General features: G+C 36.3%; 1 protein-coding gene across 5 annotated transcripts in view; it reads right to left on the minus strand.

Moving 5' to 3' along the window:
- The window catches only part of LOC117415910 (receptor-type tyrosine-protein phosphatase epsilon-like), a 62103-nt gene extending 38546 nt beyond the window's left edge, over positions 1–23557 (minus strand). For 2 of the 5 annotated variants that reach the window (XM_059026206.1, XM_034026824.3), the window contains exon 1: positions 23246–23556. In XM_059026206.1, the coding sequence (XP_058882189.1) occupies positions 23246–23298 (53 nt within the window). In that variant the 5' untranslated portion in view covers positions 23299–23556. Of the gene's footprint in view, positions 1–5974; positions 5994–12277; positions 12401–23245 lie in introns of those variants that run through there. The other 3 variants (XM_059026205.1, XM_034026825.3, XM_034026827.3) reach the window with 3 other exon arrangements.
- Positions 23558–25628: the final 2071 nt, after the last annotated feature.

The raw sequence follows: 25628 nt of genomic DNA on the forward strand, positions 1-25628 counted from the left end.
TACATGGGATGAATTGAATGAAATATAATTGGCCTAGGATACATTCATATTTATTTTATTTAATGTTCATAATATACTATAATTTGAATTTGTTTAAGTTTCAAAAGAGGGCTATAATTCTGGCTGTGTTAAGAAGTAAACAAGTCCCAGGGCGTTTTATTTTATTTTGTAACAGGTCGTATCCATCTACCGTTGTTGCAAAGCAGTGTTTAATTTTATTCAAAAGAGCTTTATTACTCTGCTGTGGTGCAAAAGCTGCACGCTTATAAAAATAACTGTATGCAGCAACAGCTTCAGCAGGCCCTCATATGGTACAGTAACAGCACAGTGAAGCGGCTTCACAAAATTGTAGCATTTAAAAAGATGAGATGCTTTTATCTGGACTGCTGTATGTTTTAGAAACAATGTGAGTCTTGGTAACATGTATAGACTGCAGATCAACCCTAACTGCACGTTTCCTAAATACATACTTAAAGCATTTGATTTTCATCTGCTTATATGTGTTCTTAAGAATCATTTATTAGTGTTTCTGCATTTCTGCATATGTTTAATTTATGTTTAATAAAGTTACCAGTATATTTTATTTTTGGGACAGTCTCTGAGCAAACCTGAGCAAGGTGGACCGCTAATTTCATCCACCTGAAACAATGAGTTTGTTAAAGATCTGCAATTGATAATCTCTGACAAACTCATTTTAGGGGAAATACATCCATCTCTTTCCCTTACTCCTGCTTGCTTTCCACAAATTGTCTGGCAAGCTTTCATCCATATTCAAGTACTGAAACCTGGACTCATGCTAATGAGGAATGCACTCTGCTGCCAGCTATAACTGGGACACATTCTACCTGATCACCATTGTGGGTAATTTGTGCTCGTGCACTTTGATGTGGATGTTAAGCCTGTACGATAATGTACTTAGAGCTATGCACAGCGAGGGAAAGAAGCATTATTTGAACTCCCTCCAGCAACAGGGCAAACCGTTTATTCTGTGTTTGCATGTGTGCATACTTGTGTGTACTGTATGTGCCTTCTACTATTTTTTGTAAGTACTATTAATTCTAATATGAGACTGCTCTAATTTCTAACAGTGGTATAAACAAATACACTCAAAATCAGAGACGAGGTGGAGGCTTTGTCTGTCCCCACTCCCTGTTATGGCAAAAGCAAATAACTGTACCTCTCTGTGCTCTTTGTAACACACACATCTGAAGTTAGAAGATTAAGCATATCCCACACTAGGACTCAAAGCACCCCTTGATTCAGAACTCATCAACATTTTTTTTATATATATTTGAAGAGACAGGCTTAAAAATGAAGTCATGTGTGACATAGCTGGGAAAAGGCGTTTTGCATTTACCCTTCTTCCAGCTGTCCATGCAATACAGTTCTCAAACCCTCTCATTTTATTGTTGCTCATATCCTTCAAATTAAGGATGAAGCTAGAGAGGTCTCTAAACATGATGTAAACGTTTTAATATTTGTCATAGCATTCCTAGGCAGGATCATATCTGGAAAAAATACATATTACTTTATACCCACCAGAAATAGAATAAGGGTCATTAACTAAACACCCCCTGGGTTTTCTTCTTTTACTGCCCTGTGTTTATCTTATCATATACAGCATATCTAAGAATAATTCTTCAATTAAAACAATGAAGTTTAGTAATTGTCCTTGGTTACAAAGAGCTATGCAGAATATCCAGTTAATTAATTTCTTCTGCACGGTGCTTTAGAAAGACCCATACTTTGCAGGACTGAGACCAGAGACGCTCGATCGTTTATTTCTCTGGGACAGTCAGACAGAGATAGCCTGTCTCATTTCCTGAGTACTGTTTGTTTTTTTTAACAGCTGGGTGGGACAGCGAGATGAAGAGATATGCTTTCTTGTAGGTCAGCTGCTGAGCTTTTCTGGAACTCTAATATTAACAAGCTGTATACTGTACATTCCCTTTAGGAAAAATATTTCCTTTAAAAATAAAAGTACTATTACAAACATATGCCAATTCCACAGAGTAAACATACAATACTGTAATGTAAATTATACATTAGCTGCTGAAACATGTTTCTATTTACTTTAAACTGCATTATGTAAAGTATTTGTGTTTTAACAGTTCAGCTTTGAGCGGAGCCTGTTTCTCCTTATTTCTCTTAATTATATATGGATGTTCATTATCTTCCTTCTTAATCATATTTTGTTCACCAGGTCCAATGAACACATCAGCTGATGAGGTCACAGTTTTATTTTAGGGTGTAACTGTATCAGCAACTATATTATCCACTAAATTATGAAAGCAGTGCTGCTCTAAGCACATAATAGGAAATTCTGAATATCATTTTATTTGTCAAAGCAGACACTAGCACTTCTATTTTCACACTTCACCTGGAAGAGATATATATATATATATATATATATATATATATATATATATATATATATATATATATATATATATATATATATATATACACACTGGTAATTATACAAAGGTCGATAGCAGCAGTGATTGGGCTGCTAGTTGCCAAAGTGAACAGAATGTGAAATGGATAAAAAAAAACACTTTAGCATCCAACCTTAGAGAATTAAATCACGACATTGGGTATGTAAAGCAACATAAAACACACACACACACACACACATCCCCAGCAAAACTGGAATAAATAAGGGGTACAAAATATACTTGTTATAATTTGATAGCCAGATGCTAATAATGTACTGTATGATGTGCATGTATGTGTAACCCTTACTATTAGTCATTTCTGCAGTCAATGCTTTGTACAAGATGTTCTTGTTGCTTATCCTGAAAATTACTATTTGTGTATCAAAACGCAACAAAAAAAGGGAAATACGAAAGACATGTACTGTAATAAAGGAGGATTTATACAGTATACTGACAGTTATGGTATGATAAAAGTAGATTGCAGTGTGGTAATAATATTCAGTCAATATTTAAGGTAGCGCCAGACCCCATGTAACAATCACAATAGAATCATATTGAATACAGAAATGTGTGTAGGATTATGAAGCCTGAGAGTCTGAAATACATTCAGATAAACTGCCTTAAGTTTAGCAAACCCCCCCCCCCCCCCCAGTTATATTATTAATGTTTTTGAGCCCATTGAATTTGATACATTTATTAGTTTTCCCTGAATGACACAAACATTGATACAAGATAATGTGTCTTATGGTCTGTCTATGTTTTTTATCAATAATAAAAATGTTTTTGCTTTCAATTATATATATATATATTTATACAATGCACAATTCATGTTACTAAACTAGACACAAGCCATCAGAGAGCTCCATGTAACAACATTGGCAAAATCCAATCATTCTGATTTGATCTTAATTTAAATCCAGGCCTATGTATCTAATGTGAAAGTAATTACAACCACCAAAGCAAGTTCTGTCTAAGAAGCCAATTTGTTGTTGTTTTTTTTGACAGTTTTTCCTGTGGAGACAGAGGTACAGTAAGCAGCCAGGATTTGCTTGTCAGCGCATGTAGACAGTAAGATGTGAGCAGATATCAAAAAAACTAAAAATATAAAAAAGGAGTCAGTTTGACCATCTGTGATATTAGCGACGCGGCCTACCACTGAGAGGAAATAAAACATTTAGAAAGGAAATCTGCCCGAAACAGAACAGCGTGAGAACAAGGAATTCAAACCAATAATTAAGGCAGTGACGTAGGAAAATCATTCATGTATACTGTTCATGTATACTGTACCTATTCAAACCTGTGTACAGCATAAAGTATAGGCTGTCCATAAACAAATGTCTCTTGCTGTTTTTTTTTTATACAATACAAAGTTACAGCTATATAAAAAAAAGTTCATATCCTGTGGGTTTCCCTGCGAGTTCTCTGACACATGAGATCACACTACTGTACCTCCTCACACTTTTGCATGTGATTTGTGGCTTCTGCTTTAGTGGGCTAAGAGAACACATTGATATTGCTCAAAACATCTGAATAATCATCTCATCTCTGAAAAATAAATAAATAAATAAATAAATAAATAAAGAAAGAAAGAAAGAAATTATATGAGCTAATATATATATATATATATATATATATATATATATATACCTTGCCATATTCCAATACTGCTCTTAATTATAACTATTCGCTGTATCTTGCACTTGATTCTACTCTTAGATATCCTTAGATATCCATATTCACGTTTTTGGTAGCTGCCCTTATTTGAAATTGTTCTCATCCACTTATCGTACTTACTATGTGCTCTTAATGGACTTTACTCGTATGAGCAAATATTTTTACTGTATGTTAACTGCTCAGTCGAACTCACTCTTAAATGTAATTATTTACTGTATTCTTTCTTTTTTCTTATTTGAATTTGATCTTATTTTCTACTGATTTTATTGTACTTTATAACTGCTCTTATCAGCACTGTGATATTTTGTAAAGCTGATACTTTGTATTGTGATATTTTGTAATAACTGGAAGTCACCCTGGATAAGGGTGTCTGCTAAGAAATAAATAAATAATAATAATAATAATAATAATAATAATAATAACAATAATAAAGTATATAAAAATGTTATGTCAATCAGAAGCTACCGATATATGTCAATTATGTAACTCTCCTTGAAAATGTATGCTGTATTACAGGACAGTACACCCTTGTTTTTTTCCTTCCTTTGACTCATCAACAAGCCATTATACACACGTGACAAAAAGCACATGATGAGAGCGGGAGCAGCTAAGCCCAAAAAAGCAAATAAAAGGGAAAAAGGGAAGCACGGCAGCAGAACACACAGGATGTCGGTACACCCAGGCCTCTGCACATTATTTATTTACAACAATGATCACATTTCCCATACACTGTTTATGAGCCCCTATGAAAAAGAAAGCAGTGCTCGCACTTTAGTTCTGCTAAAGCTATGCATACGTTGGTAACTTATTCTGACCAATTTCCCTCTACCTCACTACCAGACATATCCCTTTACAAGCATAGAAATGGCAAGTATTTGGCACACAAATCTCTGAGTTGCATAGTTTACAAGGCACAGTTAAAACCCTATTTGCATGATCCAGCCTACTCACTGCTGTCTATTATTTTCTGTGCCACTTTGGGAAGAAAACAAAACCACAGGAAAACAGGAAAACCACACTGTAATACAAGGGTGTTATGGGAAAACCACTGGAAAATAGCACATCACCAATACAGACAGTATATTAACCATTTAATTCATGGTGACCTCATATGGGGACTGATTTACAAAAAAAAAACTCTTCTAGTCTTTATATGGGGACATATGGAAGACGCAAATTCATAATGACCTCATACGAGGATGCCAATTTTCCCCCTATATAAAGCTATGGAAAAAAATAAAAAAAATGTTCAATGAAAAATGTATTTATTATCTGTCCAAAACTACTTTTTTTCAGCTAATTTTCAATATTTCATGCACAAAAGAGTTACACATTAAACCAAGTAAACACATACGGAACTAAATTGTAAATTAAGTACTTCACAATTAACAATTAACCCAATTAAAATGCAGACAATGTTTCTATGTTTCTACCTTGTACAGTATATGGAGCACAGTCCAGTAGGATGAAACAATATTTTTGAAACAAGGGCAGGAGGACAGTATACACAGTGTGGAACAAGATATTTGACTCTGATGTCAAATATCTTTCACACGATCATGCCTCTGCAATCAAACCATTGGCTGCTGGTTTACAGAACCATTTTTTTGTTATGCTTTTATTTCGTTTTGGTGCGTCCTTCTACATCAATGACCACTGAACAGATTATAAAAACTGTACACAATTTGGTCAGTCTTGCTGAAGTGGACCAAATTCTGAAGAGGTGTTTTCTTCTTTTGTGGTTTATGATACATAAAACAATACAAGAATACAAACTCTATGTTCGTAGTCTACCAGCATCCCCTAGACACATACATGTCTTCGTCACATGATGTTATAATGCTAAATATAAAAATACTTACTCAGTCCTTGTGGAATACAGTATTTCCTCACTCGCTGACGCTCAGAACCATTGCATTTAACCTCTCTCTCTATTGCTCTTCATTTTCGAATAGACCTTGTTATTAATGAAATCATATGTGCAGTTTTACTTTTCTATCCTACACAGGTAAGTCTAGGATGTTGCTTTTTTCCAACTCTAAGCAGTCAAGTTAGTTTCAAGCAACAGGAAATAAACACTATGCAGTGTGGATTTATAGAATGACTCAATGTTTGTTTTTAATGTTGGGAGTGGTGTGATCCTGTGATTAGTTCTCTGGACTTAGTGCCGCAAGACCCTTCATAGTTTTGAATTTATTCTCAGCCTCAAACAGGCTGCAGTACCCTTGGGCAAATCCTGTGTCCTCCTTGTGCCTCAGTTCACACAACCTTTAAAACAGAAGATACGAGGAGTGACACACTAGACACGAGATCCAGTAAAGGATGCTATACAAAGAATACTACAGTATTCCACTGTACTGTCCACATTAGGGATTGTCAAGATTCAGTTTAATGCTACTGCTACAGCTTAGTTTACAGCAGTTAGAGTACACATCAGCCTAACTGTTAAGCCAACTTAATAGTTCAGAACCTTCAAACTTCTAGACTGTTCTAGTGCTTCTCACACGGAACCCTCCAAACATGAGATTAAACCATGTACTGTAGTGCTGAAGATCTAAATGCCTCTTCCTCATACAGAAAGCGTGAACCTCAGGGCAAGCCTAATAACCTCTGCCTTGACTTCATCACAACTTCCTAGCAGATTAGGAGGAAACTTAATAGCTGTACCTTGTTGCGTTCAGCCAACTCTAAAGTTTTGGTGTGAATGACCACTTACACAAACCGCATGTCGGCAGTCTGGTTTTGAACAAAAGACTGCTGAGTATTGGATAATTCTGTACTGTAAAACAAGGACATAAACATGCTACCAGTTAGTTAAACCTTTTAAATCTAGCATGGTCTTCATTGTATTGTGAATTTCAAATCATACCTCAAAGTAAAGAACTGTCACGTGGTGTTGGCTTTCATAACTAAACGCTGGCGTTCATCCATGCATGCTAAGGCCCTGTGGCTGTGTTTTATTCAGCAGTAAAACATTCAGACTGAAGTTAAAAAAAAACAAAAAAAACTATACAAAATTAAAAACAAATGACAACATTAAGTCAATGCATCATTTTAAGGCTAAAAGACTAGCTTTAAAAGCAAAACAAAATTAGAGTTCCAATAGATATTTAACCCCTTTTATTTTTATGATTTTCTTTATTTAAAACTAAGACAAAAATAGTCAAACATTTCAGGGAACTAATATGCATTTAAAGCTCGGGATGTAGGGATGGAAATAAGATTCCTTTACATAGAAGTTTCACACATTCCAGGTTTAACTACTAGAAGGTGTGTCTTATAAAACTCATAGTAAACCCAGGAATGGCTCAAACTGCTATGCAATGGGAGTCTTATTTCCATCCCAGGGAAGTCTCTGATCCATTCCCTTTTGTTGCCTAAATAATTTTTAAACAGCTGGCATGTTCAGTAGGGTAAAGCACAGAGAAAAGCCTTGAAGTGTGTTGACCATATTCCAGTGTTACAGTAAGCGACTCAGTACAAGTTAATTAATTTCATACATAGCCAGTCAGATGCAGCCTTATTTTAATCAAGTCATATTAAACTGATTTAACACAACACATTAAATGCAATTAAAACGTTTGTAGGTTCACAGTACTTAGGATATAATGATTAATTTTCTTTCTCTTGGTGATAAATGCCACAAGCATGAATCTATTGAAACACATTTTGACTGACAGTCAAGTCAATAAGTAATTTAATTCAAAATGATCTAATATACTTTAACGTCACTCTCACATTTGGTTAATGGCTGCTTAGTTCAATTTGTTAATAGAAGATACAGAATGACTACCACCATTACTGACCTATTTGAATGCAAACACATGGCGTGTTTTATGTTTGCAATGTAATCGGCCCTGGAAGTAATTTGCATATACACAAATGTTTCTTTTTTTGTGTGATTTGAATTCGGAGTGATCCACTTTCCCCAATGTAAGATCCATTAATCTAGTGCAGCATGCAAAAAGGTGATAAGCGATAGAAAATAATTTGTATCTGAAAGACCTTGAAGGTCAAATGTTAAATATTGCAAACTGACCTTATCCTAGTTACCAATGCATTAACAGAGAATACGAGCGATAATAACCCATGACAGGTGACGTTATTTGGCATTTCTGCATGAGTGAGCCTCTGTACACCTCATTCATGTATTTACTAGCCTCTCCACAGTTAGATCTACACATAGATAATGCAATTATCACTCTCAAGACTAATTCAATCACAAGGTAACCCCAGGCCTTTTCAGCTTCCCTTCCCCGGGACTGCAGATAAAAATACATATAATATGATGCGCATCTTCAGCTGCGCGTCTGACCTGCAATACATTGCAATTTTTGGGGGAGAAAAAGAGCTATCGTGCATGCTTCTGGGATAGGTGAACTTATCTAAGACTATTCCACTGAGAAAGAATTCAGTCGGAATGTCAATACCATTCTATGTCAAATGCTGAAGTTTTACATTTATTTTATTAACAAAACATTTCAATATTTTGTTAGCCATGACAGAATTTGTTTCCATTATTTAAACATGTTCAATCTTCCATAAAACATTATTTTATAGCTGTAGCATAGCAAATTATCCTTGATGTCCCTGAACCTTAGAAACATGTATGTGCATTAACAAGGTACTGTAATAAACACACACACACAGACGAGAAAGTAAATTACTGTACTATGACTTATATGCACTGCGTGCAGAACATTCTGTACAGTATGTATAAAACAAACTCCATACTGTATACCTCCAATTCTGATAATCGTGGTGCTCGAGATAGAGTGGCCCGGGTTTCTTCGTTAGATGTAATACTGTAACATTGCCAGATACAAAAGTGGTGAGAAAAAAAGAAAATCACACTATGTTCAAGTTTGAATATTTTAACAGTACTGGTTCCCTATTTTTACAGTCTAACTGCGCATGCCTTAGCTGCAATATAGATTCAAATTCACTTAGAATTACTGTTACTTTTATTTTGTACTGCACATCACAAACAAAAATATACAAAATAATTAAAAACAAAGCATTAATATCGTACTCTTATCATATACACACGCATTGCACAATAACACAAAGCAAATTAAATATATATTTGCTGAAGTGGTTTTTATTTTAGCCAACAACGTGTTCACTTGTGGCAGCAATGCACTAGCAAAAGTCACAGGGCAGCTCCCTAGCAACAAGCCTCCTATGTTGGGAATGGATTCTTTCAATGCAGCGGGTTTGTGCATTTGAGAAAGGAGAGGAAGACTCATGAAATTAATTGGAGACTTAAGCTGATGAGAAGCAATTACCCTCCGTTGTATGAATCAAAACGGTGTGCTGCTTTTTATATGAAAAATTAGAAAAAGCAGGTTGCGTAGAGGTCTCTTGCTATATCGTAGCCCTCGATATATAGTGGATTTATATTGGACACAGACACCCACGATATATATAGAGTGGGTGGTGTATTTAGAAACGGAAGCATTCATTTCAGCAGTTTTTAACAGCTGATCAATTCAAATAGCATGAGCATCAATATAATTATCTTACAACATGCTCCCTAAAGACTTTCAAACATGTCTTGGCCTGATAATGTTATTCTGTCACCAAAGCGATTCGAAGTCAGGGAATTACAGAGACCCTGTGAAATGTACTATTAGCAATGTGTATTACCTCTGTGACAACACAACAGAACAAATTACTACATACAGGGAAACAGCAGTTAACACGAGGGCACAGGTGGTCTTGAATACAACTCTACACAATTACAGAGCTTCCCCTTTAAGGAGGCATCCATAATGTACAGTCTAGTACAGTAGTAACCACTCTGTACAGTACAATAGAGTATGCACTGTACTTTCCCATAGTGGAAATTTGTTTCTTGAAGTTTACAAACCTGATTTCAGTGGCATTTGCAGAGGCTTTAAAACCTATTTCTAATAACTAATAACTATTTCAATTATTCCCAGTTTGCCTTGAGGCTTCTTGTTTATTTAATGCTCACTGTAATCTCAGGTTACGTCCGAGGCATGATCAGCAATCTTGCAAATGCTGTAGAAATGTCACTATATACAGCAATCATCACTCCAGACACAGAGAACTGTGCTGGGACCTTCCAGCCATCTGACTTAATACTGAAAGCTTAAGTTAAGATACCAATCAGGAGTTGAGACCTAGCGACCCATAGTCTTATCGCTTTCTGCAACACAAATATCCTCTTTGTCAATGTATAATCTCCATTACATTTAATATTGAGAGCACCCAAAAGGAAAACCACTGTAACATTTATTTTTTTAATAAAATGTATTTAGTTTCTTGGTTGAAAGCAGGGTAGAGCATACACAAGCATTGTAAAGATGAATTAACTATTGTAATCAGTTCTGCAGTAAAATCTTCAAATGACCACACAAAGGAATCTTTTTGAATACATTACTATTAATTACACACTGCTTAAACTCTCTCCCTGAGGCATACATTCTAACTGGTTGTGTGTTAAATGGAAAACATGTAAACTGAGCAACTGCAGTATATTAGAGGCCTAATACACTAATACAAATGTTTCAAAAGCACCTTTTTAAATTATCTTCAGAGCATATACTGTAGTAGGCCTCATTAAACAACCCTGATGCATTGAGGTTTGTACACATTGCACTAATGTGTAATTTGCATAAGTTTGTATTCAAAACAAAGCCATTAGAGAAAACGTTGGAATACAAACTATGGCAAAACAGTTCTGCAATCCAAATGTAATCTTTCTGACTATAGTAGCTGCTGTGTTTCACAGCCAGCTTTCTGAACCATTCAATACTAGGAGCTCATACAGCCATGTTTATGACCTTTGTTTGCCAGCAAGAGAAGACGTTGGATCCTTATTCAGGAACAAAACCCAAGTTGTTTTACCCCCAGACTATGACTCACCCTCCTTCACCATTGTGATAAATTAGGCACAGCAACAACCCCACAAATAATAACCTTCATAAAGGATAAGCATACAGTTCAAGAACGATGTGTATCGCTGAATAGGACCTTTTGTGTCTGAGAGGATATGTGGCTCATTAAATGACAGTGCACTTCCTTCATATACCTCAAGTCTCATGCTGCTCAAGGGAATGACTTCATTCCTTTCTACTGAAGTCAAATAACCTGAAACTGTTGCAGTGTTGTACTATCAGGATTTTATATATGCCTAAATGGTTTCATGTTTTTTTCCTGATATTACCTACATTTTCAGAGCACTGTAATCGAGATATATAGTTTATATTAAGTAATATTATCCCTCCAAGATATACATAAGGCATCTGTAAAAAAAACACAAAACAGGGGGAAGTGTGGAAGGGAAATAACTGTATCCCGCTAAGCAGTAAATGGCAAAATAACACAAAATACATTTCAGTGTAGTTCTCGAACTTAACAGACCTATAGCAAAAAAAAAAATGTTTGCACAGTGGAGCGTTGAAAGGACTGGCTCAACGAGAATGGAAATACCCAAATGGCAATGAACAATGAGTAAGCAAGATTCGCAAGAACCAGACTTTTGCTGTCCAGTCACTGATTCTTACAGGACGCTGTACAAATTCCCTTAAAACCGGATTTCCGGTCCAAAACCGGACAGTTGGAAACCCTAGCTGCTGCATGCATATCTTTGTGGCAAACTTTTAGACAAAAACAGGATAACAGAATACAGTAGCTTCTGATATAGCAGCACTATACAGCATTGCTAAAGTATTGGCCATCTGCTTGGAAAAGTTGTGAGGTTTTAGCTTATATCTGCTCATTAATTGCAAATCAGAAAACTCAAGACCAAGGAAACTATTCGGATGTCAGCCTTTACCATGCAAACGCATTTTATTCTTTGAGATAAGGAAAGCAGCTTCCTTTGGGAAGAAGTGGGAAAGGGACCTCATTATAGCTTTTTTTTGGTCCCAAGAACAGTAGCTTGAGTTAACCTTGTCAAATAAAAAGCACTACAGAATAACAATCGCCTCAAAATACAACTGACTACACTACAGTACACTTTACATGAGGAAGAAAAATAAATGTTTCATATATCATACTCCTTTTTCCAATTAGATGTCCCAGAATCATGACAATAACAAAACATAAAACTAGACAAAAGTTTAATATGACACCATATTTATATTTTATAATTTATAGTGTATAAGTTATGGATGTTGAAGTCTTTCTCTTACCTAGTTTTGACGTTCACCTGTTCAGCATATTGTCATTTTCAATACATCCCAGTATCAAAGCATCCTCCCCCAAATCAAAAGTAAAATGACTTCTCTGTTCTTAAAATATATTTTATTACCTGAAAAAAAGATGTGCCCTGGAAATTGAATATTTCTTATGTGTTGAAAAAATATATTTGTCTTATTATCATGTGCCAGATGTTCCCAGAAGAAGACAAGGAAAGATTCTTACTTCACAGGGGAGAATATGAGCATTCCTAATGAAAACCCTCCTCCCCAATACACAGAGGAACACTGCAGTATTCATTTTCAAACAGGCTATTATTATCATTACAAGAAAAGTATGCTGGCACAAAATCCTCCTCCCACAACCGTGCGTATTTTGGAATTGTTTTTAACTCTTTGTTTTCATCCAAACCCTATCATTAGACGATAAATTGCCTCTTTAAAAACCGCTTCAGCAAATAGAGACTTTAAAGGGGAATGGCTATTTAGAAATGATGGTGAAGTCTGGTACTTTCAAGCCCAAATCCAAATGTATTTAAAAACAAATTAATCTGAAGCAAACAATGCGTATGTAACATTCTGAGTGGGCCTGGGTTCTGTTGCTCCAAAACGGATTTCAAACTTACCTGGAGCATCCTAAATTAAGGGACTGAACAGACTTTCTCACTGAAATCATGTAACAATGTGACCTTTCAAATCTGCTAGAACAAATCTCAATCTCTCTCTCTCTCTCTCTCTCTCTCTCTCGTGTGAGCTCCAAGTGTAACCATTAACCTGTCCCCCTGCAACGCTCTGTACCTTGAGATCTTAAGAAATACCAAATGTATTTTACACGGTAATTCTCAATGCTTAACAAAATGAAACAACGTTAATCTGAACAACAACACTGTACATTTGTATACCTCTTGAATTTCAAGCCTGTGGCAAGTTGCGCTATAAGCCTAACTATACTAGAAGTATTGCAAACCAGCATGGAAGTGCTTGGCCTCAATATACAGACGTTCAGCACACTCCCAATACCTGCTTTGTAGGGCCATCGAATATCACAACTGAGTCTGCACTGTATTCACCGGCTGTTGAATGCTGCTGTTTCCTGGTAAAACGAAAGTCATTACTATGAGATAATGGATGTGAAAACATCAGCAAGAAATGAATTGGTTTTGTTAAGCACTCATACTGTATCTGTACACAACTAGGGCAATCAAAATTCATATACTCTCTTTTACAAGCAATAACACAACTAGAAAACTGATTTCGCTGAAACCTCCCTCGGGTACTAACCAAAAAGCTTTTCTCAACTGTTTGAATTGCATTTGTATTGATTAAAAACTGCATTAAATTGCCACATAGATACCTAAATGCTTGACAGTGCAGAACTGACAACTTTTGGGGTTTTGGTGTGGCACTTTATAATACTAAACAACAAAAGACGGGAACATTCCAATTGCAATGTCACTCTTAGGTTCGGTAAAGGAGCCACCAGGCAGTGAAAGACTGGAGGGCAGATGGATGGATATCATGGGCAGGGCATCAAACTCTGAACCGTACGCTGCTCCAGAATACTTCTGAAGAGCTGGAATATGTTTCCTGAAGATTACTTGCCTTGGTGATGTGTGACTGTTTTGGGAATCATTTTGCGAGGGTTTTGATAACTTATTTTGGCAGTGGCAGATTAGACAGCAGGTATCACAGTGCTTACATGTAGCTGCCCTGTCCTCTTCTGTAACCAAGCAGTGTATTGTGCCACCCATGTGGGGACACAACAGTGTGCCTGTTGACTTCAGAATGGGTTTCCTGCCAGGGTTCTGCCAGCTTAGGAGCACACATGGTCTTCTCACAATACAATAACCAACTTGAGCAGTAAAATGCTAATCAACAGAGTTGCTCTAGTTGTTTACACATAAAAAACTACAGCAATCAAAACGTAGTGTCTGCTTTCCGGCTCGCTGGATCTCTTTTGACAGCTACAGAAGTACTTGCTAGTGCCTGCAGTATGCCTGAATGTGACTGAATCAAGTCACTGTCATCTTGATCTGCGAGGAGGCATTCTGTTAAGGATGGTACATATGAAGAATGCTGTACTTTTAATATAGATAGTTTTTGTTGTCTAAATGTTATGTCAATGGGTTATTTAGGGGTGAAGATATTGAAAAATCATGATACTTTCTGATACACATTTTGAAAGATCAAAAGCCATCGATATGAGATGACGAATTCCAGGGCAAAAAAATCTTACTGTGTAAAAACTTACACTTAACATTCTGGACAAAATATTAAATTAAAAAAAGAAATACCATGTCCTAGTCCAATGTTGGAAACACAATAATAACATTTTTTTTTTTCTTATGGGGCACTGTGGCAAAGTGGTAATGACGTGCAGGTGAGTGCAGTGCAGAATAATCACACAGACAGACGTTGGTACAGGTGCAAGGGTGTTTATTTAATTTAATAAATGTCCAGAGCCTCAAGGCAAAACCTGTAAATAATAATAGTGCTGGAAGTGATACAGCGGCGTGTATCACTTCTAATTGTAATCCTACGGGTTTGACCCGCAACCCCAAAGTCCCGTTCAGACACCCACACTAAACACAAACACAAAGACAGTGCGTGATTCAAGTGCTAAAAGGTGCAAACACAAAGACAGTTCCGATAGTGAAAAAGGTGAGTGGTGAAGTCCGGGTTTTCGCTGGCCTGCGGCTGCAGCTCTGGATCGTGCTCAGTAATCTTTAGTGAGACAACAACACACAAGACACACAGTGTTAGGACACAGACACAAAAACACTCACGGTCGATTTCCACAATACGGGCTCCTTCTTGGTTATATGAGTTAACCATATGCAAAGGAACAGATCACTCAAGCCATGCCCCCTATTTATACCCTCGCCCATGACCCCGAGGTTAACGAGCGCATCCGCTCCTCCAGTCCTCGGATGCCACGCCGCTTACCGTCTGGGTCACTGAGCTCGGGTGCCATAGCTCCGCCCCCTTCCTAACTGACCGACTTCCATCTACCCTACCGAATAAATTGTCGTGCCATTTCATTAAGGGTACTCTGTTCCTCGTACACCGTGCTCTCACAGGTCGAAAGGGAGATCTAACACTAAGACCCATTCGATCTCTGTCACATGCACTCATTATAAATCACTATGTACTTAGCTTGAATAGACGGTGCCTCTCTCTCATTTGAACTTTGCCTTCAGAACTATCATATGTATCATGTTATGGCCTTACCGCATTCTTACACTGCTGAAGGCATTTACTGGAGCTCTATTTTTAAAACAAAAGTGAGAGCTAGATGAGGATATTTTTACAGAGTTGTGTTCTTGTAAATGCAATGGACTGCTATGAATTTTTATGCATGCTATTAATGCTTTATGAATACATCAGGGTCTATTTTAATGATCCAAAATAGTACCAGATCTTAATTTCCAAACCATAATTTGTGTGTCATATTTTTATAAAAAAAAATAGTCAATAATCAAAATCAACATAATTCACTATCATGTTTCACCTGAGTGTTACACATTTTAAATGATCAAACACTTGTTCCTGCATTGTTCCAGCACATTGTTTTCACTGTAGGTTGTTTTTGACCTTGTCTCAATCTTCTTTGAATGCCAACAAGACTGTCGCTGCTGCTTTAGTCGAGTTTTTCAACGCTACAAATCTGTATGTTTCGGCTGTTCCAGCAAAAGAATACAATCAAGCCTTGACCAGATAATCTTTCAAATGCATATATTCATTCTTGCTGTCAACTGCAGAAGAAACGACTTGGTTAACATGACCTTTAAAAGTAACCTTGTCTTTTTTAGAATTCCATTATTGCAGGAGCTTAGGGACTGTACAGCTCAGTTGCAGTCTGATAGACTAGATGAGACTTTAAAGGAAACACGCATGCTATAAAATAAAGCAATATACACCATGTGGGAGCATTATAATAATAATAATAATCAGTGTTTGGGAGCATGAACCCTGGAAATGAACTGTTTTGTGTAAAGAATTGTTTTCCACTGTACTACACAGAAAGCAGGTTATTTTTCTCTGATATGTAACTATCTTTTTTTTTAGAATTGCTTATTATTGAGTTATCTCATTGTATTGAGGGAACTGGAAGATGGGGGGGTTACCAACATGGTGCATCGAACAATACTTACAAAAACTAGAACTAGCTAACCAAAAGAGAACGTAAATATTTATCAAGAGTTGTTAGTTAGCTACTAATACAGTAACACTATCCCCCAATTAAAGGTGCTTAAAAGGAATGCCTCAGTACTATGGTACATCTCAAATACACACTGAAATGAGAGACTTTCATCTGACTTACCTGATAACAAGCAATGGACCTCATGCCATTTCCTTTTACACAAAGCGTTTATGAAGCAAAGTGTGGTCAGCTGTCTGATTTCACATGTTTTCAGCAGTTCAGAACAATCTTTTTTTGGAAGATTAAATGCAAATATGATGGCAGTGGGATATAGTGGGATGGATAAGTCCTTGTTATTAGTTGTAATTTTGTTGATCCACAAGATTATTTTAAGCACAACCTACAGTATGCTCAGCCTTCTACCATACTGGGAAGTTTATAATAAGCACATCCGCCTGAGAAGCACAAGACTTTAATACTTGCTGTAACTTTCATTACCCATAATAATCTGCATATTGGACGGTTGAAAAGATTGTCACGCGAGAGATTCATAGCCCCTAAGCACAAACTAATTAACACATTTACTGAAAGCCAGTTGCTTTTTCCATTAAAGGCCCAAATGCATCTGTGAATGTAAAATAGGAAAAAAATAGATAGATATATTTGTAGAATCTGCCTGTCTGTACAGACTCAACAGTAATACAAATAAAAATGCAAAACTGAAACAAGCCTCTTTCTTGGTCTCCCTCAACACAAAATACATTAAGCAGGATACAGAATCTGTATAAAGAGGTATGAAAAACCAATCCAGAATTTAAGAGGGTTTTAGGATTGCCCAGGGATCGGGAATTTCAAGCAGGTGACTTATCTTGCAGACTCCAAAGCAATAGGTTGACCCAGTAGTATCCCTCCTTCTGGCAAAATATTTAAAGTGCCTTTTTATATCCCTTGATTTGCATCGAGATATTAATGAGCTGCATGCGGATTGGATTAAAAGCCACACAAATCGGACACAAAGTCATTTAAGGGGTTATTTCCACTTCCTCTAAATTAGGGCACAGCAAAAAGTAAATCAGGAAATGAATCTCTTTTTGTGTCACCTTGTATTTAATCCCAAAGCGGGTTACGTTGATTATACAAGACTAACGTGGTTACTGGCCTGAAAAGAAGGTCAAAGCTGGTTTTCCATGGCAGAATGCGTAATTTATGAGCTTCTAAACAGTGGTCTTTTAGAAACAGCTTTACCACATTACTTCTACAACAAAGTTCAGTATAGGAAGCATACATCTGCACTTGATTTTTGATCATTCACAGAAGTTTACAGTCAACCCCATATGCTTTCATTAGGGTTAGCACATCACACTACGATGCCACCAAGCTCTATGGAAGCTAGTTAATTGTAGTGGAAGTGTGGTAATGCAGTAAATGCATGGTAAGTGCATAGTGAGATGGTAAACTGAACATTCAACACGCAAATTTACATAGGACAATCCTACAGAGCACAATAAATCTTTGTAATCATAGACACTGTTATTGTCCTCAGACATATCTATATCAGACTCTATTCTACCAATGCACTTGTTAACTTCAGGTGAACCTCAGGAGGTTTAACTAAACTTACAACTTGCTCTATAGCATTTGCTGAAACCACCCAAATTTCAGTTGAATGTAAAAACTAAGTGTAAGCAAAATGAACAACGAAGAAGTGTAAACCTCAGTCCTCACTCCATGTTATGTGAAATACTACATTATTGAGGTGATTGGTTTAATGTCATGCATCTTTACCGTTTTGCACTGCACATATTAGACAATCAATAACCACACCCTAGTAAAAGGCAGATAAGAAAACTATAACAGTAATAATTAATCTAAGCACACAAAGTACAGCACTGTAAATGCATCTGCATTTTGCATGCATTTGTATTTTGCAAGACTAGGTGGCCAAGATTCTGCTGTAATTTGCATTTCATGTTCCAACTTTTCTTCATGCAAATCCCCAAATTCTGTTTTTTTCTGATAAGAAATATTCATCAAGTTTTTCCCCCTACAGGGGGTTTGTGATTGAGGCATCAGCTTTTAAGATCAGTCAAAAGCCTAAATGTGAGCTACAGTACTGTATGTTATTGCTGCCTTTTCTCCGTACACTCAATGCATGTCAACCCAGGACCTATTTCTGGTAAGAGATGTCACTTTCTTATACCAAAAAAAACCAACAAATCATTTGAACATTGACAATGAAGAATGCTGTTGCATTATACAGCACCATTCCTTTGTAATACATGAAAACATTGCAGAGAATGGTGTTACAGTAGGTGCATGGCTGAAAGCTTGAATTGCCCTCATATCATGCATCTTAATAGTTAATGTATTCAGATCCTTAGTTTCTTGGAGATTGTTACAAATGTTGCTTTGTAATAAAACCTTTCTCCAATAAAAACAAGACCCCCAAAGTTCTATAATATAGGAAAAAGTAAAGAGATTTAGGCATGATGGGAGATTTTATTTATTTTATTACTATTATTATTATTATTATTACTATTATTATTATTTGTTTTACACTAGCCTGTGTAATTTTGAAACATTGTTGTTATTATTGGTTGTACAGAACGCCTTTGGTTTACTGTAGGATCTGGATTGATATATAATAGAATATGTGGTTTTAAAACGTGATTTGGGAAGGTAATCAAAACCAACTCAAAACTACGCCGGAACATAAATGACTTTGTTGCTCTCAAGCTTTTTTTCTTCAGAGTTAGATTATCAAAATGATAAAGCACTCAATTTTGTCACACAAGCATTGTGTGTCGACTCCCTGTGAATACAAACGTGACATTTAGCAGACTCTTGTCTTTGTCCCTGCAGCAATTTTCTTTCTTACTCCTTTCAGCTGAAATCCCAGAGATCACTATAACAAGTGGCAATCTGTAATCCAAATTTTTTAAAATATAGATATAACTTGCTCAAATATTTTTGGTGAATTTAGTGTTTATAGTTCTGTGTGAATAGGATGGCTGCCGGGGTGACGTGACCGGAAACACAAAACCAAAACAAGGAAATGGAGGGACAAACTGAGACACAACCATGCTCACTATTTTATTAAATAATAAAACAAAAAACTTAAACAAAACAAAACACTTTTATAAAACAAAAGGGCACGTTGGCCAAACAAATAAACAATAACAGTAACAAGTAGTATCGTGCTGGTGCAAGCTAGCACATCTAGCAATTGTTATCTCTATTCAATAATTTGACCTCCTCACTCGTTCTCCACTCTCAAACACCCTTCCAATAATGAGCTTGGAGTGGGTCTTTTATATCAGTGGCTGGAGCCTTAATTACCTATTAAACAATTACCTTATTAAGGCTCCAGCCACATTCCCACAAGCTTTACCGGGATGGGGATTCAACCCCATCCACACCAGCTACACTTTATGAGACTGGCTTTTTCGCCGGTCTCAAATAGTAAATAACAATGACGGATGGTTTTCGTCTGTCCGCAAAAACACAATATATATATACTACTACTACTACGACGACTACTACTACTACTACTAATAATAATAATAATAATAATAATATTGGCTTTTCATCGTCATATTTAAATCATAATACAATAAAAATAATAAATAAGCAGTGCATATACATAGGGGTGGGACACTCATTGGAAGCACCTCGCAATCCAGACATGAAAATCCCTTCCACCAGACACATGCCTCTTTCAATCAAAAATTGCCACATGTTGGAATCTATAGTATACTAATCTACACGCCACATTTCACACAAGTGGCAGAACTGCTGTCAAACTCCATCTTGCCAAACAAATATTTTACAGTATAAACGTGCCATTCACAAAACTGCAACTCGTGCTCCCAGCTCTCGTGTCACAGTACACCTGCTAGTTCTGAGGCATGAATTCTTATCTCTCTTGTCAGTTGTGTCTACACATTTTATTATCCACATGCCAGATGTTTTTAAAATTATTTTGGTAAAAAGGCAGGTCTTGCTGGGATAGAGATAAGTTTGGATATAAAATGACTGGTGTAACTCTTTTTTCATTCACCACGATTACCATAAAAATATTTATTTTAGGTCTTAGAAGTACAGTAATAAACAAATAAATAAATGGTTACATATTATATAATTTTAATAATCCAATTTATATTGCAGGTCTCTGATACAAGTCAATTCTATTTTGATGGTCGCTCTGGACTTTTACCACTTGAAATTGAGACAATCCATTTTCAGGACTTCAATTTACTGGAATAATTATTTTTAGAAATTCAATTGCGCCTCTTAATCAAGTCATAAAGTAATTCGTTTGGCATGGTAATTATTTTTGCCCAAGTCTCCGGAACAAGATATGTACATGATTTATGTTGTGATCACGGGAATATGTCACTTTTGTAATGCATTTTAATTCCTGATTTTCAAAATAAACTAAACTACAAATATTGTGGCGGCTTATCTTGTCATTTTTGCTCAATTAAGCAGCAAGTACTGTAACAACTGACTGAATACAATGCTTACAATATATTGTTTGTCCTTGTAAACACAGCTAACAAGGATGTATTTTGCAAAGCACACTGAGTATTGGTGACACAGGTTAGTTCCCTGCCTGCAAGTCAGTAGCAGAAAGACAGCTGCTTCACTTTCAGATACCTTTACACACATAGTCCATATTCATAAGATGTCCAAGTAATTAAAGAGAGGACCAGGAATATAAATATGTGACTGTGAGAAAACATTTTTTGTTTTAAATGTATCCGTGGGGACGCCTTAAGGGCAGAATCTAAGTAGCTGTCGTTCAAGAGACACCGGAGTCCAAGGCGAGAAAGATTTTTTTTTTTTTTAATCGCTCAGGCATTTACCCTCTTTTGAAAGACAAGAACCGGAAGAAATGAAATAAAATAAATGGTACAAGAGCTGTCAAGCTGGCCATCAGGGTTGTATATTGCAATTGCACTCCAATTAAAACACAGCCAACAGATTGAGTAATGTTGACAATAATACCATCAGGGTGCAGGAGCCACTCTGAATGAAATGCCAGTTAGGTTGTTTCTTTACCATAGACTGTAACAGACCTTTGCAGCTATAAAGCTTTGCATGGTGATATTTAAATACATATTTAATTTAGCAAGGAATTATACACAGTCCTGATATCACTGTATATTATTAAGCCTCCTGACTTGGTGCTTTCCCATTCTCCTAGGGATCTAAACAATAAGAATTGAAGTTAGATAACCACATTTGAGAGTGACCTGTTTGTTGACGCACACAGCTAGCAGATGATAAAGACCCCACACACAATGGAGCTGGAATTGAAGGCGGTGTGTTACAAACAGTGTACCTTTTCAAATCCTAAAGCTGAACATAGATTCTGTCAAATGGAAGTGTGATGGAATGGATGAAAAACAGGATGAGCTGCAGCCTACATGACCTGCATGAAATGCTCTGGAACAGGTTAACCCCACAGCAGTGAATACCCAGGGCACCAACCGATAACCAGCACACACATTCAGACTTAGCTATTCACATTTTTCTAATGAACTCTGAGTGCAGTCTATGTGCTGAATCAATACAGATTAGCCCTCACTGATGCCAACAGATTCCACCAACATTTGTCTTGTGATGTTTCTACATACATCTTTCCCATTACATTGGTTGAGGAATATGTTTGGCTTGACCTTCGACCATCAAAATATTTTCCGGACCATTTATTTTAGGTAACATTATATTGAAGCCATCACTGTAATCTAATGATCTGAATTAAATGATAAAAAGTTGATTTAAGAAGTAAATGATTAAACAAAAATAAAACAAAACACACAGGTTTCATAAACCTCCCTATTTCTTACCTAGTCACAACTTAGAAATAAATATTGATCTGCCTTTAAAAAAAACATGTCTTTGGGGAAGTAACACTGCTGATCTTTTAAAATTTAAAGAGAAGCTACTTTATAGCACCTAACTCCTGGTGCACATAAACCACGCACTCTATAGATTCTTTAATGCATGATAATTTAAGAGCGTTCCGTGTCACATACATTATTTAACTTTATCTCATCAACGTATTCCTTATATGTCCAATACAGTACATTAAATACACTACACATTAAAACACACACACACACAGCAAATCAAATGGTGCTTGCAATGAATGTATTATTTGGGGGTGTATACAAATACTTCAATATAAATGCTCCACATTTGCCAAATGTTTGTATTCGATTCCTGGTTTGGGCAGGTTGCTAAACGCAATGTGGGAAGCGGGCTAGTACAGTCAGAAATCGGATGTGATCAATCTTCCAGACAGCCACCTAGTTTTCTAGCTAACAATAGAGCTTTTGTCAAATATATATATATATATGTCACACATACTGCAGCCTACTGCTTGAGGTGGCGATGTAAAAATAAAATCAGTTTCTAGTTTTGTTCAGTGTGGACCATTATAAATTTAACCTGCAAGGCAAGAACAGTGTATGTAGTACTTTGTAGTGTGTTCTGCATTTATACACACACAATATGAACCATACCGTACCACAAACATAAAACTCAAAATTAAACTAGAAAACGACACCGTTGCCTGTCCACTGGTACAGCACGACTGCCTGAAATACCATCACCTGTGATGCAACTGATTCTGTTAACACAACCTTGAGATTACGTTCTTTCTCAAACACGATAAACATTTTCATTTTATTTTAATCAACATTCTTTGTTATTGTAGTCTACAAAATAAATAATAATTATATGTGTATTTTATAATAAAATAAAAACGAGACATTAAAAAAACAAAACAAAAAACAACATGATCTTACCGCAGTGTCAGTTTCCAAACATGAAAAGGAAATCCCGGATAAACTGTTTTCATTAAGACAGGCAGGTTTTGAGACCGACTTGTTAATTATCAGAAAGGGGCAATAAACGTTGTTTCGTTCTCTAGTATCTGCTGTCAAAATTGCCTTCTCGTTGCTTTTTGTTTCACACAATACGAGAGAGTCGTAGCCGCCTGGCACTATATTTCAGAAGCAACATTCATCCAACACAGCGGCCCCGCATCGCTCAGGAAATGCAAGTCTACAGACATGGCTCTGCGGTGCTGGTTTGAAAGAATCCGTTTCCTGGTGGTAAATTCTGAGGAAATAAGAACTGAGACATACTAGAAGTGGGAGCTTAATATCAGCACTATCTCTTGTGTGCATTTGCTTTAGCTACATTTGCGTCTCGTTTAATTTATGTTTCATACATTGCCACAGTTTCAGACTGCTGAGAACATGTTTTTTTTACCTTTTTTTTTTTTTTAGGCTTGCATCCTTAAAACCAGTTGGATTTCAATATATATTTTAAAGTGCCCACTTGAGGATACGATGATGTAAATGACATAAATATAACTGCAAAACAAAACGATTATTGTTTGTTAGGGTCTAAGAACAGTAAAACAAACACTCGCATATTTCTAATATGTATTTTTCTTGTTTTGGCTCGGATAATTATACGTGTTTACATCAGCTGGCACTAGCTGTTCATATTACAGTACTGCCATTAGACCATAACTACACGGTGCTTGCTTTTTCATGTTGAGCATATAACACTGCATCAGAACAAACAACACATCAAAAATATCCAGAAAATTAACTTTTCAAATTCATTAGTTTGGTCATTGTGGCTGGATCTGTATTTACTTAGACTTAATATAAATACACAATCAATTACACTTTACATTATTTATATACTTTTAAGCTGAATTTTATTTATTGCGCAGTCTGGTGGCTGCAGATCGCATTTGCACTATTTTTTTTTATTTATTTATTTATTTATTTATTTACTTATTTCTTAAAGCAATTGCAGTTACTCCAAAAAGGAATGCAAAATCTCTGTTTCAGTAATTTACCTGCAAAATTAAAATCACTATTACCTACAAAAAAAAATAATAATAATAATAATAACAATAAAATAAACTTCTGACAGGCATTGCGAGGGTTATTGATTGCTGTGATATTTGCAATTTGTAAAGCTGAATGTTATTACTGTTCTTCAGGTTGAAATGCTTGGAAACATTGAGGGACCCAGGGAATAGACACCACAACTGCTTTGACAAACTGAGAACCTTGCTAGGGCCACCATATGTAAATTAAGCCGCAGGCCCATCTTATCTGGTGCTTATAGTCAGTGCCTAAGCTGTGGTACAGGTATTACAGTATATACCCTACAGGTAGAGCACAGGCACGATTGTAAATATACACTTCTCACTGGAGAAGTTATTAGTAGAGAGTGAACACTATTCTATAATCAGGTGATCTGATTCAAGCATTCAAAATCCTAAAAGGTATAGACAATGTTGACCCATGGGACATTTTTGACCTGAAAAAAGAAACAAGGACCAGGGGTCACAAATGGAGATTAGATAAAGGGGCATTCAGAACAGAAAATAGGAGGCACTTTTTTACACAGAGAATTGTGAGGGTCTGGAACCAACTCCCCAGTAATGTTGTTGAAGCTGACACCCTGGGATCCTTCAAGAAGCTGCTTGATGAGATTCTGGGATCAATAAGCTACTAACAACCAAACGAGCAAGATGGGCTGAATGGCCTCCTCTCGTTTGTAAACTTTCTTATGTTCTTATGTTCTTATGTTCTTATTCTGACATACCTGGACACCGGGTAATTTAGTCACTGTTGATATTTCAGGCAGCACAACTCACTGAGTTTCAAGCTGAATAACTAGTTGTCATACATGGGAAAAGTAACACACCACTTTCTTGCATAACATTATGCAGTGATGGAGCATTCATTTGTTACCTTTCTGAAAAAGTAAATGACTTCAGCACATGATTATGTAACACAGGTTTGCTCAGCAAGACTTAGAATGCAGAAGGCATTTGAAACATTTACTATTCTATAAAATGCTACCCTTTGGGTTAATTGCAAGAACACTAGCATAACAACATGTTTTTTGGTATGCTATGGTGTGGTGGCTTGGTGTGGTTTTCACAGCACATTTTATAATAACTAGCAAACTATTATTAGAACTGAGAATTTGTACAGCTTTGGGTGGTAGCAGTTCATTTAACAAGTTTGACATCCACTTCTTGAACAAAAGTTTCATTTATAACTGTACTTTGTTTATGTTCTTTTTGTGGAAAAACAATCAATGCCTGTTATTAAGCGTTTTGTATCTAGAGTTTAACAGCACAAGACCTGC

This window comes from Acipenser ruthenus, chromosome 7, assembly GCF_902713425.1.
Source record: "Acipenser ruthenus chromosome 7, fAciRut3.2 maternal haplotype, whole genome shotgun sequence".
NCBI classification, from domain to species: Eukaryota; Metazoa; Chordata; class Actinopteri; order Acipenseriformes; family Acipenseridae; genus Acipenser; species Acipenser ruthenus.